This window comes from Cottoperca gobio, chromosome 15, assembly GCF_900634415.1.
Source record: "Cottoperca gobio chromosome 15, fCotGob3.1, whole genome shotgun sequence".
NCBI classification, from domain to species: domain Eukaryota; kingdom Metazoa; phylum Chordata; class Actinopteri; order Perciformes; family Bovichtidae; genus Cottoperca; species Cottoperca gobio.
This window is the reverse complement of record NC_041369.1, coordinates 19224912-19244227: the sequence shown is the minus strand read 5'-3', so window position 1 is coordinate 19244227 and position 19316 is coordinate 19224912. Positions and strand designations below refer to the sequence as shown.

The following is a 19316-nucleotide window of genomic DNA, read 5'->3' as shown; positions in this document are numbered from 1 at the left end:
CCTAAATGACAAATGTTGAAACTCAACCAATTACAGGACATCGCTGCATGGCTGTGCAAAGATTTCAACACGTTTGGATTTTGATTGGAGTGTGCTGCTAGCTTGACACCAGAGTTCAGTGCCATAAAGTAATATACTGATATTGTAAAGAAAATGTCTTTGAGACTAATTTCAACCCAAATGTGTGAGCTACATTAATGTCATAGAAGTTATGATCATTTAGTGCCTTGTTTGTTAGATTACAGCAGATTACACAATGTGTTCACTCATTTTACTACAAAACGTGAAACTTTTGTTCCAACACTAATCAAAGAGTGAGGAAGTGACAGTGAGAGTTTAATGTAGTGTAACATTAAGCTGCCGTTTTAACAGGAACGCATTAAAATAATAATATAAACGATTTTCACTTCAAAATTGATACACCTGCTTTTAGTCTTTGATTGTTTTAAGCCACAGTGAAAGAAAACGCATGGTGTGGGTTCTGATACGCATTGTGTCTTGTGTTCTGGTCCACCCACTGAAAGTAAATATAGCTGAAGAAAGCTAATCTGAAGTGCAAATGAGTAGCAGCTGCACATTTGGATGTGCGTGCGTGCGTGTGTGTGTGCACAGTGGTAGTGTATGTTTCACTGTGATATCATCATGTGGCGTGTGTGTGTGTTTGTGTGTAATGTCTGGCCAATATGCGGTCTGCGTGATGTCTGGTCTGTGCGGGATTGTGATATAGTTTGTTTCCTAGCTGTGCACAGTGTGTGTGAGTGTGTGTGTGTGTGTGTGTGTGTGTGTGTGTAGAATGGTCAGTCAGGCACATACAATCACACACACTCAAAAAAAAAACCCACACAGGGGTTGTTCAGAGTGTTCATCAGAAGATAAGCAGAGGAGACTTAATCACCTTCAGATGTGAGGGGGGCACTTCAACTTGTCCTCATATCCACACGCAACACCTGACCCCACTGTGTGTGTGTGTGTGTGTGTGTGTGTGTGTGTGTGTGTGTGCATGTGAGACAGTGTGTGTGTGTCACGCAGATGGAAGTGTGCATTTCAAGAGTGAGAGTGCTGAATGGTCCGATAGTCCCCTCGCATGGCATGCCGAAGAAAAGAAAGAAGAAGCAGCAGAATCATTTCAAGGTGTTTTTGTATTTTCTTTATATCCTACATCAATTTCAGTCTAAATTTCACTGTTCAAGCAACTCTCATTACTACAATAGCTCTGAGTGGCAATCTTCCCAAGCGGTTGAGGTGCTGAACCATTAATATTATTCAATGACTGTATACTGTGGCCTTGAGGCCCCCATCAATTCTCTCCAGCAGCTTTTTTAAAGTTGCATTTCTTTTAAATGTAAGGCAGCGGGAGCATCCACTTTACACTGACTGAAGCTGCTTCTTTCTTTCTGTCCCTCTGACCTTCTTTCTTTTTCCCCTTTCTTGCATTTTTTTTGTCAACTCTATTTTATTCTTTTTGTTACAAATGTGTTTCTTTCTTAATCTCTTCTTGTGCTCCCAAATCCACCTGAGGCCAACACCACCTTCTATAAGATGTTTCATCTGACACCATTTCTCATAAATTGAATGTTCAGAAGGATCAGAAGGATTCTCTCTCTATACATTCCTTCTGAGCCGACCTGTTCGTAAATCAACCGTCTGTGCATTTGCATCCAAACAGAAGATTAAACTTTATTTTGTCCTCAGGGGTTACGTACTAAATTAAAAGAAATGAAACGTAGCTAAAAATAAGTTTAGAGAAATATTGGCTGGATTAAATTCCCTGGCAACATTTTGTTTCCAGTCCAGGAAATGTGGCATTCTTGTACAATTCTACAGTACACACAGGAAGTCTGGGGTGGATACGTGAGAGAACAAAGTATTTGAGTTCTGCGCCCCACGTGGTTTCAGGTTTAAGGCTACTAAAACACTTGTTTAGGGTTAGGAAGAGATGCTTTGGTTAATAGGAGAGTATATTGCAAAGATTGCAACAGTTTCCTTGTTGTTTTGTTGAAAGGTTACCTGGTTGGCATTACGTTTGCTAATGCATGTGTATGAACTGTATATGTGTATTAACATTGTTTTTAAGGGACAAGTGGCGACAGACGCTGCAACATGTTGTTGCAACACGTTATTGCAACACGATCACAAAGGCTGGTGTTGTGTTTGACATGGACTCGACTTTCCGACGGCGTGGTTGCATCACGTGAGAACAGCGGCCACAGGCTCTCTCACTGCAGGGAGCTGTGTGTGCGGAGGCCTAATGTGGACTGTGACAACTTGAACCTGAATCTGTAAATGTGTGCTGCCCCTAAATGCGGTTTGAAAGAGTCCAGAGTCCCTTAAATATAGAATGTGTGAGTGATTGTGATACTTTAGTTGAGGACAAAGAGTAAAGAGGGAAAAGGAGTGAGATTGTCCTCGCTGAGGCCACTTTAACAGGCACTTTAATAGCCAGTCTGTCCAATTGTCCCACCAGTGATGCTGTCCTGTTCTTCTGTAGCTGTATGTGTAATGGAGTTAACAGCTGGACACCACTTCTTTTAAAAAGGCCTACTCGTGTGCTTTCTGTCACTCCTTTTCTCTGCCCTTCTCTCTCCTTCCCTCTCAAAGTCTCCCTCGCGGTGCCAAGTGAAGGTAACTTGTTTCAGCCCCGGTGTGTCTCACAAAGTGTCTCTGAACTTCAGACGACAGGCTAATCCCACACTCTTTATTAAAGCTGAGTGCACATTACTACATTGGTAAGCAATCACTCCATCAGCACCCTGCCTGCAGACTTTGATAGCAACAGTTTTGACCATGTAGTCATCTCTCTTAACAAAGCAACAATAATTCAAACGCTTTGTTTTTTAGGGGACACCGTGCTTTGGAGTTACGCTGTTACTTACCTTTAAGTGAACATCCCAGACCTGAGCATCATACTGCTGGTGTTGAGAGGCGCTGAGTCCGGCCTGTTGGGCCAGTTGACAGAACAGTCTCAGAGTTTCCCCTCGCAGAGGAGCAAAGACCAACGCCGTGCCCTGAAGGAAGACGAGAGGACAGTGAGATCTTCTGGATAGTGACTATAATGGCACAGCACGTTTATGTGTTTGTAGCTTCACACAAACACATTCACATAACGCTTGACTGACTATAGAAATGAGAACATGTATGTGTAGGTTTGACTTGTTTCTTCATGTGTGTGACGTGTACAAGCGTGTGTGTGTGTGTGTGTGTGTGTGTGTGTGTGTGTGTGTGTACATGGAAGAAAGAGACAGTTTGTACGTGCACATGCATCACAGACGTCCCGCAAACACTAAGAGGATTACCGACAGGTTCAAAAGATTCTTTGAAATCCTTCAGCTTTCGGTTGTATTTCATGTCGATCGTGTTATTATTGTTTTAATTAAATTGAGTAAAGAGGGACGCTCACACAAACACACCTGTACAGCAAACACACACAATGAAACACGTTAACACAACCGATGTTTAGTGAACACAAAGAGCAGGATCACGACGTTTGACAGATAATTTTTCATCTGTATATCCAGTTGCATCCCCCAAACCACCCCCCCCCCCCCCTCTCTAAAAACACAGCAAAATCAAGCAAACAACCCCTCCCAGCACTAATCAGCTGATTAAGGGGGATCCAGCCCACCGGATGGACCACCTTTGTCAGAAACAACAAATTAGTGCCATTAGATGGGAGAATTAATTGCTTTGTTAATTGCTTAATCAGCTTAGCAAATTATTAAATACTTGGCAAAGCTTGTTGTGGCAGCGACAGTCTGATGGACGACACTCAAATCATATTAGCCCCTGAATTATCTCCGCTGGATTAAAGAGAGAGAGACATGAAGAGAGACTTAACACACAGATGTACAACAATGGCCAGATGTCATCTCTGTCAGTCGACAACAGCAGCTTCTGCATTCAACTGCAACCGAGACACATATTGGGGTTGTAGGTGTGACTGCGCATGTCACTGTCTGAAATGTCAGCTGAGGAAACGCGTGTCACTGCAGGATAATAATAATAATAATAATATAATCCTTTTTGTCTTGCTTTTAACCTCTGCCGTTTGTAACAAATATAATAAAGAACTGGGTTTTAAAGGGTTCGTTCGGCTACTTTCTAAATATATTCTCTTCACTTATCTATTGCGGTTTCTAACCACGTGGAAGGTTTCGGTTTTATGTGTCCTGGTTTTGAGATTTCTGCTTCCACCCCAATAAAATAGAAGTTAATAGAAATTAATTTGAGGTGCTGACAGTATTATACAATGACATTTTTAAAAATACAGCAGCAGTCCAGAAGCAGTGTCCCAGTTGAGCTGGATTATCCACAGAACCTGGTGTCAGCAGTTTTCACGGGGACTACTTCTTCTGTCAAAAAGTAGTTCTAGTGAAAACAGTTCGCAGTGAAGTCTTTGGATTAATCCAAGAAACAGGGACTCCTTTCAGGTTGCTGTTGAATTTTGTTTGTATTTGGTTGAACTGACCCTTTAAGGACTGAACACAACATCATAACTGCCACGTTTCTGTTTTACTATCTATTAAAAATCAATGTTGATTTTATAAATGGAGAGAAATGTCTTTGCTACCATTTCTTAGCCAAATTCCCATCTCTGTTTTCAATACCTTTGTCATTCTAGTTCCTTTCCCTTTCATCCCTCCTTCATCCCTTCCTGCGTCCTCCTCCTCCTCCTTCTTCTTCTTCTTCTTCTTCTCCCTATCTCCTTCCCTCCAGTGCTATTTTCACCTCCTTTTCATAAACAGACATTCCCTATACCAGTGTGGCCTCTTTACTTAAAACGCACCCCTCTCCCCTCAGATGAATAGAAACCTCAACCCTATCTCTTCCAGCCTTTTGCTTCGTTTGTCCCCCCCCCCCCCCCCATTTGCTTTGGCTGTCACAGCGTGGGGTCTTATCGCGAGGCCAAAAGGGAGAAGTTGCGTCGGATTTATGATTAAGGGAAGGCCGAGAGAGAGCGAGACGGAGATCAGAGCGGTGCATTCAAGTTGCTCATAATAAGCATTAAAGCATTACATGATATTAATCCTGTCAGACTATTAATGTGTATAAGGTTTTGGGTGAGGCCTAATTATGATTGAGAAGAGTGGGTGGTGATTTAGAGGAAGGGGATAAGCAGGGATATACACAGTGCACACATACTTACGTTGGGTTGCAGTAATCTCCTTATGGCATCGACCAGGCTGGCTCTGTACTGGTCAAGGAACAAACTGAGAGGGAGAGTCAGGTTAGAAAGCATTCGTATGATAGCAGCTCCAGATAAAGCAGCAGGCTATTTATTTTGCTTTTGCTCACAAATAAATCCACCAACAGGAAGAAGGGAAAAACAATTTGCATGAGTAAGATGCTCTTTCTTTTTGTTTACGTTTGAGTTTCCATGTGTATTCAACTCAGCCTGTTGTCGAGGCAGCGAGAGGAATGCAGAACATCAGAAAATCCAGCATGCTCAGATAGCATCGCCTACAGCAAACACACGCGTGTGTGTGTGTGTGCGTGTGTGTGTGTGTGTGTGCACATGCAGACACACACACTTTCACTGGAACACTTCAAAGTGGCGCAAAAGCACCTTGAATTTGTGGAATTAATACCTGGAGTGTGCACTCTGAAGTTAATGTGAAGATATGAAAACAAAAACAACACACAAAAGGAAAAATAAATCAGAAAATTAATGTTAATAAAAATCTAATTAACTGGTTCCATTGTACATTAAACACCACTGCAGTGTAGCGTGCATGTGTGTGTGTGTGTGTGTGTGTGTGTGCGTGTGTGTGCGTGGGAGAGACTGTGTGCATGTGCATGAGAGCATTTGTGCATGCATGTTTTTTTCATAATATGTACAACTTCACAAACAAAATGATTAACACTATATTTAAATAATTCAGGTGTGATCTATGACTATCATACTGCCGCTGTATGATGACAAGTAAGTCACAATTTAGTAATTAGTTTAATTGATTAATCAGATTATCGGGCTCATCTGTGGAGGAGTGTGTGTACATGTTGAGGAGCCTTCATTTTGCATTTGTGTAGAAGATGTCAGTGAGCATTTGTACAATACATATGCATGTTTGAGTCACTGTGTTTGCATGACGACAGAAGAGCAATAAAGTTTATATGGTCATTTATGTAAATTAGGATCAATAAATAATAATAAATCCTGTGTTTATCCCTACATAATTTACTTTTTGAAATCTAGTATGGGTACTAGATGGGGAGTTTATAGATGGTATAAAATATAAATGCAACACACACACACACACACACACACACACACACACACACACACATCATTCTAGCAAAGTAACACCTGTCTCTATATTCACAAAGAGACATTTCAATCCATTATGCAAGTAAGTATAACGGTGTGTGTGTGTGTGTGTCTGTGTGTGTGTGTGTGTGTGTGTGTGTACGCCTGTTTGTGTGTACCTATTATCACAGATGAGATTGGAGTAATTTGACTAAAATGCAACAATACAGTGCAGATTTGACATAATCCCGCACATCCGCCCAACTGGCCAGCGGAGTGGCAATCTGGACGTAACTTTCCAATCACAGCCTCTAACCTTCCCTCATTCAAAATCCTCTGATCCCAGTGAGGAAGGAGAGGTGCACGTCACAGAATCTCCTCTCTGCATCTCTGCCTATACCTACATAACAAAACAGCCCCTACCATTACAAGCACGTACTGAAACCAGGATGTGTGTACGTATGTGTGAAGTTTGTTATTCTTCTAAGGTTAGGCAGAGGCGCAAAGTTTATTTGACTTGAAAGGTGAGAGGTTTGTGTTTGTTTTATTTTGCCACAGATATCAGTTCACGGGAAAAGTGAGTGGTAAGGAAAACAAGGAAGTGAGCTAGCTGGGTGGAGGCAACAGCTGAAACACACACACACACACACACACACACACACACACACACACACACACACACACACACACACACACACACACACACACTGAGGGCAGGGGAAGGACATCATGTCATTAAGAGGGCAACAGTTAAATAACAAAAGAGAGCCACAGTCATTGCTGAGGACATGTTTGTCTTTAAGGATGACTACAGCTACTGCTATAACAAGACACACATGTTACATACAATAAGCCTAATTGTGGAATACAGAAAGAAAATGGTACAAATAACAAAATAATAAGCAAAATTCCCCCGTCTAGGAGGGAAAGACAATAAGGCATCTGAAAAAATATTTAAGGGGGAAAGAAATCAGTATAAAGCTGGGCCACATTACCATCATACTGTACATCTGTGCATTTAAACTTGTGACCACTGTTTATGTTTATTGATGCAGGTTTTAACCATTTTTTTTATCATTATTATCTAGTTCTATCACTCTGACACATAAAAAAAGCATCTTTTGATAGTTTGAAGTTCCGTTAGTTTTATCAGGTGTTGGTTGCCTTTGACTTCTTCACCAGCTGACAGATGCTGCTCATCATCACTTAAATGAACATAAGCCTCTGCAGTAATAATATGCAGTCAGTTTACAATTCATGGACTCTCAAATTGAGTGGACTCCCCCTTTAAGTTCACTCCTGCTGCCCCCAGACGGTCAGAGACCTATTGTCTCAGGCTGACCCCTCCCACCCAGGACAGCCCAGTGAACTCCAGACAAAACTGACTGGAGGTCAAAGGGCACAAAACGGCTGTGTGTGTGTGTGTGTGTGTGTGTGTGTGTGTGTGTGTGTGTGTGTGTGTGTGAGGGCGTCGCTGCTTTATTTGTCTGCCTACAAACATGTGAACATGCAGGATGTCGTCAAGGCTGCAAGTGTGAAAAACACATGACATCATCGATGCCTTATTTTCCAAAGTGGAAATGTAAAGGTTAAGATGCATGTTTTTTTTATTTACATGCATTACTAGGATATTAAAAAAAAGGTATTACAACTTATTTCAGATTGTGCAGCACATAGCGTACTTATAATATCATAAGTTTGTTTCAGGACTTAACGTGTCCGTCTTATATCCAAAATGAGCCAAACTAAATGTGAGGAAGTACTATCCTCACTTTGTCAAAAATCAGTTTCTAAAACCAAACTTTCTCCAGATTTGAACAGACAACATTTCAGCTATAAGTAAAGTAAGTAAACCTTCATCCCCTTCAGTATGAATGCACTCTTACTACATGTGCTGTCATGTGGCGAAACAAGAAAAATCCAATTAAAATGTGGAACAGCAACACAACCTTGTGACCGTGTGCACAGAATGAAACAAAACAACACACACACTAAAATATAGAGCTAATAAAGTGCAATGCAGTAAGTGTGTTAACATGGACCCTCTTAAAAACAATCCGGCAGCACAGCACTGGTTTCACTCTTTCATCCTATTAGCGGTATACAAGGATATATGTGTGTAGTTAAATGTTACTCTTAGAAAGCTCCTTACACTTTTCTTGGCAAAGTCACTAAGTGTGCCTCTAAGGATTACTCTGTTGAAGTGGTACAATACCGCTTGTTTAGTTTTTTGTTATTGAATCTAAAAATCAATTAGCAAACCATTGAGATCTGTTTACAGCTTTCTGTTGGCACGAAAATGCAGAATTACTACAATTCTAAATAGTTAAACATCAGAACCTTAGCTACTACCTGAATGAGATCTGAAGTTATGCTGATCAAATATTTATTACAGACACAATTAAGCGCTGGTAACACAAATTGTTGTCTTTTTTAATTTATTTGAATAATTTAATTGTGCTTAAGTGGTGCTGCTGTAGACAATTAGATATTAGATAAATAAAATGAACGCAGTTTAGAAGAAAAGGATATGATGGAAACAAATAAAAGAGAAGAAAGAGACAAAGTTGCATCTAAGAATCAGAGCTGCATTTTAAATAACACACACACACACACACACACACACACACACACACACACACACACACACACACACACACACACACACACACAGAGACAAGAAGTAAAATAAAGAATTAAATAACTTGACGCAATGATTTATTTGACATTATAATATTGACTTCATTTGTAACAACAGTGTCTGTGCGTGTATGTACCAGCAGTGCAAAGTTCCTGATCTCATCTGCTCTTAAGTGAAACACACAAAGAAGTGCGTGTGCAGAAAAAGTGCAATTGTAAATATACAGAAGAAGCAAATGACAGAAAATGGATACAATACACACGCACAAACTCACACGCACATAAACAAGGCTTTATCTCTGTGCTCACACATGGACAGCTTTTGGAGAAAGCAGACATGCCAACATCCCAGCCAAGGATCCTCTGCCACCCACATGCCCACTGCAGGAATCCCTGTCTCTCTCTCTCACACACACACACACACACACACACGCACACACACACACACACACACCACTATTTCTCGTCTCTCTCTCTGTGAATCACTTAGATGTTGTCATATCTCCTTTCATTGTAATGAAATCACACATTTTGTTGTATATGTAAATGTTGGTGCATTTGCACTGGCGGTTTCAAGTTGCATATTGGATAATGATTGGCTCCAACTATCCACTAGTTGACAGAATCCTGTTCGTATGTAAACATGTTCAACTAAGATTTAAGGCGAGCGCAGAGACTCTTCTCTGGTGTCAAACTCTGCACAGTGAAGGTCAAACATGCAAGAGAAGTAACAATAAAGCAAAAACACGTTTTCCAGCAACTGAACGTAACCCTTCCCTTCCCTGGTTTTGTCCTTCGTTTCTATGATTTCTCCTTTAACCTTTCATCACCCCCCCGCCCCCCCCCCCCCCCCATCATCTTCTTTCTATCATCCTTCACAGCTCGACTTCATACTCTACCGCACTTTTTAGTTTGTTCCATGAGGTGGAAATGTGTCTTAAGCTCTATTTGCTTAGACAGGTCAAGGAACAGAGCAGGAAGAACAAGACGTGTATTTTGAGAGTAAGATGAAATATTTACACAAAGTGGGTGCCTTACCGTAGAATGACAGTGGTGGGCTATTTTCCTATATTCTGTGACAAATTGGTGCGGCTACTGTATTTATATAGATATGAAGGCCACTGGTAAAAATTTCTTCCCCCACGAGGTATTCGTTTTCAGCCAAAGTAATAGACCAAGTGTAGAACTATTTCTAATCAACAGCTATTGTGTAGCTGGCCTTGACATTAAATATCCAGAAACTACATCAAGCGGTGACTAAGCCATGATTCAGACCTTGTTATGACACCACACAGAGAAGCAGTGAGCGGTACCTGATTCACACTTTAACAAACCTTCAAATAACATTTCTAACGGCAAGATCCACTTCCACGACTCGACCGTTTCTGCTTTAGCATAATACTCCCTTTTCAGAACTAGGCAGGATATCCAAATAAGTGATCACATAATGGACTGCTCGTACACAACGTTACGCACAACTCTTCTCCTTGCCTTGCTCCCCTCCTCTCCTCTGCTCCCCTCCACTCGCTTCTCCGCGGTGGTTCCGCTGCAACCGGTGGGAGCTATAATTAATCCGAGTGGAAGCCGCGTTGTTGACCTTTTCGCAGGTGATCATCACCACGATGAGCCCGTTAATCGGTCAGCCATCACTCTTCAACCACCACCACTGCAATTATCACACACTCCCTCACTCACATAGAAACGGCACCACAGAGGAAAAACATCTTGCAGCACAAACACCGCACACACGCACACGCACACACACACACACAAATGCAAAATCTAAAGAACCTGCGATATCAAAAATTCACATGCAATTTACTCTGTTCTCACACTATCTGCTTTTATCTGTCGTACACACATGTTCATACACACATGTTCATACACACTAGTCCGCTGTAAAATATCCTCTATTAGCTGCCGGCTCTCTTTCTCTCTCTGGGTGCAGTACCTGACTATTACCTGTAATGACCGTGACATTAGAATAATGATAACGGCGTTTGCTAATGCTGCACTTAGCACACATGCACACACTCGTGCAGATAGATACACACGTACTGTTCACAAGCTACATTTGTTCAGTGTTTGTGAAGCTGCAAAATAGTCAAGTACTTTCGCGTCAACCAACAACATGTCCATCTTCTCAGCGTGTGTGTCTGTGTGTCAGTGTGCAGGTGTGTTGGTAAACGGACGTAAATGCATTTGCTATAAGCATCTCAGGGTGAATCTCATCCATCCCTGCTCGGGTAAGGTTCCTCAAAGTGTTGCTTTCATCGTCTGACAATACCAGGTAAGGTCAGCACTTCTCTCCTGCTGAAACACTCTGAACAAGCCCCTGCATCTCCGTCCAGAGTCATCTGAAGGTTTGTGTGAAGCTTGTTAAAAGCCTGATTAAAATCCGTCTTTATGTCATGCACGAAGTCCTCCCACACCTGAGGTTTTTCTTCTACAAGCACAGAACATGCCGGCCCTTTGGTTTACTAATATCTGTCTGGATTACAACATTGGAGTACCCCGGCAGGACCCCCCCCCCCCCCCAAAACAAAACAAAACTGCACAATTCTCTTTTTTTTATGTTTGTATTTTTTATTCTATGTTTGTGTTGAGTCTGAGCTCAGGCTACCGACCTGTGTGTGTGTGTGTGTGTGTGTGTGTATGTGTGTGTGTGTCTGTCTGTCTGTCTGTCTGTCTGTGTGTCTGTGTGTCTGTGTGTCTGTCTGTGTGTCTGTGTGTCTGTGTGTCTGTCTGTCTGTCTGTCTGTGTGGTGTGTCTGTGTGTCCCTTCTTTTGGTTTGGCACAAAGAGAGTTAAAAGAAGGGATCCACGTTTTAAAGCAATGCAAACTCTCAGTTGCTCTCACGGATCATTCTTTCCATTCTCCATGTTTGTTCCGAGGATGTCACGGTGTGGGGTACAGTACAAGTCCCGATGAATGCACCCAACACGGCACAATTGAGCGATAATAAAGATGTTATTCTCAATTGGCCACAAGATCTACATTTCAATGAACGATAGGCTAATTGTTATGTTTACGTTGCTCTTTCTCCCCATTTCCATCTCCATTTCTACTCCTCCCTCTATCAGCCCTCAACTCTTTCTTTATCTTACTGCGTCTCCTTCCTTGTCAAGGTGCAATTATTTGCAATTTGCCTAAGTCATCCATTTGCAGGGACACCAAGCATGAAAATGAGGCAATTTGGTGTAAAATGGAGGCAGACGGGCATCTGAGCTTACGTGTGTGTGTGTGTGTGTGTGTGTGTGTGTGTGTGTGTGTGTGTGTGTGTGTGTGTGGACAAGGCAGGGGAAGGTCCAGGCGCTGGTAGGGGGCCATGCAAGAACTGTCATGCAAAAGTGAAAATTAATGCCATGAACGCACACTGTGAGATAAATGTGTGTATGCCTGTGTGTGTGTGTGTGTGTGTGTGTGTGTCAACCTACCAGTCTGCACACATGACAATGTCAAAGTGACCCTCTAGTGCTGAAATGTCTGACTCACAGTCCCACCTCACCGCCCTGAAAGCACACACATGAAACAAACAGCAAAGTTTAGTATTGGCAGAGCTGTTTACAGAAGAAAGCAGGCGTTTCGACAAAGCGCACAGCGAGCGAAGGCAGTTTGTCTTTCACCGCTTCTCTTCTCTCCTTCCCAACACCCTGATGCTGCTCTCTCTGACACCCACTGTTTTACTGCTTCAGCAGCGACTTGGAGAAAGTGTCGGGGAGGGAAGACATGTCATCCGTCAGGTAAAGAGACGGAGCTTCTGACACGACTCTCGACACAAATATCATGTGACGGACACACAGAACATGCATGTTGCTGTTCAGCACAGGGGGGGGGGGGCAGACTTTGAGCTTAGTTTCATATGTTTTTTGTGTTGGTTTTCCCTCAAGCTCCGACATATTTTGGTGCTTCAGCAATATCAGTTTTTCAGGACGTGTTGCTCGGTCTCTACGTCTTGTCTTCTCTGGGTTGCCAGGTTTGTCTGTGGCTGGATTATTGTCCCCCAGTCTGTATTTCCTTAATGTCGTCCTCAGTTAGTGGCCACTCGCGGCGCTCAGACACTCCGCCACATGGTATGCGCCATTGAAGTTTACTTTTGGTAGTAGATTACCAGTGATTATTGTGATTTGCTTTGGCTATAATTTGGTTGCTCCAGATAGTGTAAGGGATGTGCTGATGCTGGGTACTTTTCAAAGCTTTCTCCTCTTTTTCCACACCATGTTCCCCCCCCCCCCCCTCTCTCAGACTGTTAGGCAGAGTGGGGGATTATTAATTAGGCATTATTAACACTCAGTAAACAAAACATTAGGCCCCGCTAGAAACACAATCTCGATTCACGGCAGGAGGTCCCGACGCGCGCGCACAAACACGCATGCATGCATGTGCACACACCATCGACGCAACATGCCCCTCCCTCTCCCTCCCCTTGTCCAATTGCATTGTGCCCTTTGCCCTCTCTTGTGGCGCGACGATGACAGCAGGCATAATCTGAAAAGAAAACAATCAAAGTAATGTAGCCTAATTATACGTTTACTTTTTCACTCCATCTTCCACTCATGTAAATATGTGCAGGAGGGAGAAATGGAGAGAGAAAGAGGGAACGAGGTACAGGAGCAAAAGAGCCAGTCAATGGTAAAATGCCTTTTCTTTTTACGACAGGGACAACAATTAAATACGTTTTAGCCTGTCCTTGCATATGAGGTGTGTGTGTGTGTGTGTGTGTGTGTGTGTGTGTGTGTGTGTGTGTGTGTGTGTGTGTGTGTAGTGGAAAGATCTCTTGATGGTTTCTGGATCTCTATCAAAGGGAATCATTTTGCTTGGATGACTCAGTAGGTAGCTAACAAGGGATGTTTGTTGTTCGTTTTTCAAAGTTGAAGACATGAAAATGGAAAATGCATAAAATCGACACGTAGATAAAGATCTACAGATTAAAAAAATAAAGATACAAATCTGATTTGATCCCTTTTAAGTTGACGATGCATAGAAAGATACGACACAAGGGGAGAACAATGTGTCACTTACAGATATCAGACCAAAAGCGTTTCCCCTGTTTATCATGTGAAAATCTCAGGACTTGATGTTAGGCTGATGATTAGGTTCAGGTATCTAACATGGGAAACATATATAAGAAAGATAAAGAGATAAGAAATGTGTCTCACCTGGCAGATACCTGTGTGGACCCAAACTTTCCAGCTTGCCTGTTTCTCTCGGCCAGCTTTCGAACATCTGACATGCCAGGGTCAAGGATTCATAGACACACGCGTTACATTTGCATTCAGTACATATGCATATGTACAGTAGATACAAATCATTGTTTAAAATGTATGTACTGAATACTCTCAGGCCATTGGAATAGTTTGCATACAACTCTACGCAGTGTGCGAGTAGATTTAATAGACCTCATTCTATTAATCTTTTTGCAAATCCAAATATGTAAAACTCTTCGTGTGAACCATGGCATGTTTGGAACAGAAACACGTGGATCTTAGGGCGGACGACAGATCATCGCTCATCTACCTCTACTGCCAACAGTTCCCTCATCAATCAGGAGATTCAAACTGCCGACTCTTCCGTCAAAACATATTTGGTTTTGAGATTTTTCGAGTGGTGTGTGTCACGGTGCAAAAGAGCTACATCAAGACCCTCTTCAGGCAAAAGACACATATGGTAGACACCCACGTAGAGAGAGCATGAGTGAGCAGGGATGATCTTCGCGCAGATGAACGCACACAAAGGCGATTGATGTCAAGTTGTATCGTAATACACTGGTTTGTGGAGTTGCAAAGCAATTCAATTAGGATTTCCTTGTCTTTAAAGCTGAGACAAATCCAATCGACAAAGACAAAGAACGAGAGAGAGAGAGAGAGAGAGGAATGCACGATAAGTTGATGGGTGGATTGATAGCTGGGGAGCTGATCGAAAAATCAAAGAGACCTCCCAGACACAGATACACAATAATATGTAGGATACAAGCACACATACAGTACATAAGCATAAGCGCACAACACACACTGGACACCTGTGCATCAGTGTATTATGCATAGGGATGACAGGGCGAAGAGCAGAGCAGCTTACTGTAATCTCATCACCAGCACACCACTGGGGGAGAGGTCAGCACATGCACAAACACACAACACACACACACACACAACGCAGAAATCAAGAGGAGAAAGTGAAAGAGAGAGAGAGATTAGAGTATTATTGAACATTAAAGTGGAGGAATATTTGCTCCCATCACTTGAGGTAGACAAGTTGCAGCCAATGACATGCATCAATCATTCTTAATGGAACATTTCAATTGATTTTCAACACGAGTATTCAAGGTCACACCAGCAGAGTGTCTCCTCTCTCTGGTGGGTGTGTGTGTGTGTGTGTGTGTGTGTGTGCGTTTCTTGCACTATGAATGAGGTCAACAACTTCTAAGTAAAGGGGAAACTCTATTCACCACTGAAGATATATCTAAATGTCGTCTATTCACAACTTTCCCCGCTTATCTTCTCATCTATTTCAGTGTATAAAACTAAGCCGTATCACAACCCACTATCTCTTTCTATTGTAGCGCTGGCCGCACAATAAGGGCATGCGAGACAAACAGTGGGAATTAGCACAAGGCAAAGACCAGCAGCTTCCTCAGCGAGAGGAAATGTCACACAGTGTATGCAGTGTGTGAAAGGGACAATTTGGCTGAGCCCAGAACAAATTATCGTTTCTTTCTCAACCCTCGCTCTCTCTTTCTGTGTGTGTTCGATCCATTCTCGCTATGATTTCACTTACAATTCTCCGTGTGTGTTTGTTCTATGAAACAAAGCTGTCGGTCAATGGTGTATTGTTTGTGTTTCCAAGTGTGCGTGTGTGTGTTTTACAGGCTCCGTAATGTTATTGTTTGCTCTTATTGTGATCGGTAAAGCAGCATTGTAGCCGGATGAGACAGAGATATTGTAAGCAGAGCTAAATATGGAAGTGCCATGACGATCAATTGGGAAGAAATGTGTATTTATATTTCCTCTTTTATGAAAAAAACTGCTTAGTCAGAGTTAAGTTTGTTGAGCGAATAAAGCAAAGATCTAGGAGGATAGGAGAAAAAGGACAAGAGTGATGAAAACAAGAGGCGACAAAGGCGATCAGACAGGGAGAGGTGTAACATGGGTAGAAAAGAAGAGCGAGATGGTTTGCAGGCTGACAGGAGTTGATCAATAACCCACTCAAAGAACAAAAAAAAATCTCACCTAAAGAATTGTCCTAAAAAACTTAATTATAGGCCTAAACCTTAACCACACAAAGACATTTTAAACAAACCTTGATTGTTCCCGTTTCTAAAACACTCATCAAGCCCTGACTCTAGCCTTAGCATTAGAAGAAGTCTCAAACTAAATCTGACAGCATGGCAATTACTGTGCTCTTAACGTGGCATTGTGGGCAGCCAGGATTGGTAGATGCCATGTTGAGCGCGAGTGCTGGGTATTTGTCACTGTGGGTGCCCCCATCTGCTGCTTCTGCCTAAAGATAAAAGAGGTGAATGGAAGAGGCTATTCTTCCTTCAATCCAAGCAAAATCTCACACTTCAAGGATGAAACGGCAAGGTTACAAGCGCACGGTCTACTCTTTGTTTATGATACTGTCTAAAAGAGACACGGCGACAGCAGAACCACTGGGAAAAATATCACTTAAGAAATTAATTTTGATCAAGCGTGGAAGAGATTTAAATACTAGCAGAATTGATGAGCAATAATAATGGCTTACTAGACAATAACAGCGGGCTCAATGATTTATGACTAATTAAGCACTACTATTACTACTTAAGGGTTCGCAATTCTTCTATTGGTGTATATATATATATATATAAAATATATATATATATTGCCAGTTCATTAAGTAAACCTAGTCCTGCAGTAAATCCTACCATCATTAAGGTTGTACTGTTTATTTATATGTGAAATCTTACATTATTATATTTCATGGGATGGTCCCAAAACTACATGTGCCTGAATCTTAATTGTATTAATTTCACATGTAATATCAACTGATCAAGTTAAATGACATTATACATAAAAATCTAATATGAAATTAATTTTTTCACATGTATTCTTTATTATGTAAATGTGTGAATGCATATAAATAAATGTGAGCAGTAGGAAACGAGGCCGATACCGAGAGATAGACAAAACGAGGAGGAGAGAGGACGATGAAAGGATACTCTGAATGGACTTCTCGTTCCCATCTGATAGCAGAACTTCCTTCACGTCAGCACAAATGGCAACCTGAGAGACAGAGAGACAGAGAAATGAAACAACAGAGAACAAAAGAACAAAACCAAAAGCACCCTTAGATGAAGCAAGCATCTGAACACACACACACACACACACACACACACACAATAATGACATAACCATATCTACAAAGCTTCACTCTTGGCAGCCCGGCCCGCCCCATCCTCTCCCTCTATTGCTCCCTCTCCTCCCTGCCATTTCCCTCTCTATCTTCACCCCATTTTTATGTCTGCATTATTTTAATCATTCAATCAAATCAGTCAATACTTTTATCATTGTGGCTAGCGGTGGGGGCTGCTATCTTGCTATCACTCTGTTCAGTAATTGCATTGTGACAGGGGATGATGGCAAGCGCAGAGCCTTTTCATTTGACGCTGGGTGTTTATCGGGCCGAGCCATCACTCCGTTCGCCGCTGTCACTCTGCACTCGGCTCGCCGGGCCTGCCTGATGCCCTTCATATAACTTTGCGGTGCAGTCAGTGAGAGACGAAGAGAAAGAGAGGGAGAGGGAGCGAGACGGGAGAATGGCTAGAAAGCTTTGTGCTGCGCTGTGTCTCCGTGTGAGGGAGATATAGATAGAGAGGTGTGTGCTTTACTATAACCTCATCATTTCACAGTCTCTTTTCTTAGCAGATGCTTTTTTCATATCAGAAAGTGTGTGTCAGGCTGTCAATTTCTGTTAGGCGTGTGTGTGTGTGTGTGTGTGTGAATATACACATGGGTGCAAGTGGCTATTGTGTTGGTATGCACACAAACCCTACACGGCTGATTCAATGTAATCTGGACTCGTGTGGCATATGAAAAATACATGATTGTGGCATATCAAGTGTATGAACATTTCTAAAACAGAACAGAGCACACACATGCATGCGTTGACCCACATGAATACACAGAGACACACACACACACACACACACACATGTTAAGGCCCTGCAGGGTGTGTGAGGGGTTCACTGAGTGCTGTGCGTCCCACCATCTGCTTAAATGGAGGAAGGGACCTCCAGGCTGAACCAGAGCATCCAGCTGAAAGATCAAGAGCCTAACGCTGCAACGACCCTCCACCCTCCATCATCACCACACACACACATGCAGAGTCAGGCTCTATCAAATGCACTGCTTCTTGACCTGCTGCTGGTGGCGCAAAGTGGTTACGAGATGAACAAAGATATTAGGAGTCTTGCTCTGAAGACCACACATAGCTGTAAAAACACTCCATCCAATAGTTGTTGAGCTATTTCAGTCTGGACACAAGTGATGGAGCAACATTACCGTCCTGAGAGCCACGTCACGCTCAACTCATGATAGAGAGGTCGTTGCTTTAAAGGCTTCTAGACAGCCAGGGACAGAGGGGGTTAACCAGGACTCAGAAAGGGACATGGGCTTCGAGTCTGCCAAGAGAAGCTTCATTTAAGCTATTTTGGGGTTGAGGCTACGAATATGAAGTTATATCTTCATTTGATTGCATGTGGCGAGGTAACAGGATGCTTCCTGTGATGGGTTGGTGCACATCGACAGCATATCCTGAAACCTCGAGAGCAGTTTAACAGGACACCGCTGCAGGATGTGTAAGTAAGGAAAGGGGGATTGAAAAGAAGTGGTACAGAACAAAACTAAACAAAAACAATTAGGGAAGAAGGTGAATGAATAACAAAAGACCGGGTGGAAGGGAGGGAAGAAATGCAACAACTAAAAGGAATAATGAATGAGCTGTTCTCACACACACACACACACACACACACACACACACACACACAACGGAGAAGAAGAAAAAAGTTGAATGTGGTGTCAGTGACGGATGAGGAGAAGGAGAGGTGTGAAGGAAGGATTCCATCTCAAGCCACCAATGTCAAAACATGGTGTATTGACTGGCAAGAGATAAAAAACAGGCTTTCTCACACTCACACCTACACACACACATACATACACACACATGCACGACACAGAATGGCATCTAGCAGATCGATGGGACACTGACGCCTGCTATGTGGAGAGGCCCTTAAGACCCTGGCTAATAAACCCTATGGCTAAGACTGCGGTATATCTGAGTGTGTCAGTGTGTGTCTGTGTGTGTGTGTGGGTGTGTGTCTTGTGTCAATACAGGACAGCTTTTAACACCCAACCTAGTTCATAGAGCTAGGAGTCACAGCTCAGGTGGTCTGATGGAT

At 42.5% G+C, this 19316-nt stretch overlaps 1 protein-coding gene across 1 annotated transcript in view; it reads right to left on the bottom strand.

Moving 5' to 3' along the window:
* Window positions 1–19316, bottom strand: part of camkmt (calmodulin-lysine N-methyltransferase) — a 92163-nt gene that overhangs the window by 7509 nt on the left and 65338 nt on the right. Inside the window, exons 7-11 of the mRNA XM_029449477.1 lie at window positions 17079–17142; window positions 14044–14110; window positions 12322–12396; window positions 5144–5207; window positions 2874–3005 (exon numbers count right to left, since the gene is read on the bottom strand). Of these exons, the coding sequence (XP_029305337.1) occupies window positions 2874–3005; window positions 5144–5207; window positions 12322–12396; window positions 14044–14110; window positions 17079–17142 (402 nt within the window). The remainder of the gene's footprint in view (window positions 1–2873; window positions 3006–5143; window positions 5208–12321; window positions 12397–14043; window positions 14111–17078; window positions 17143–19316) is intronic.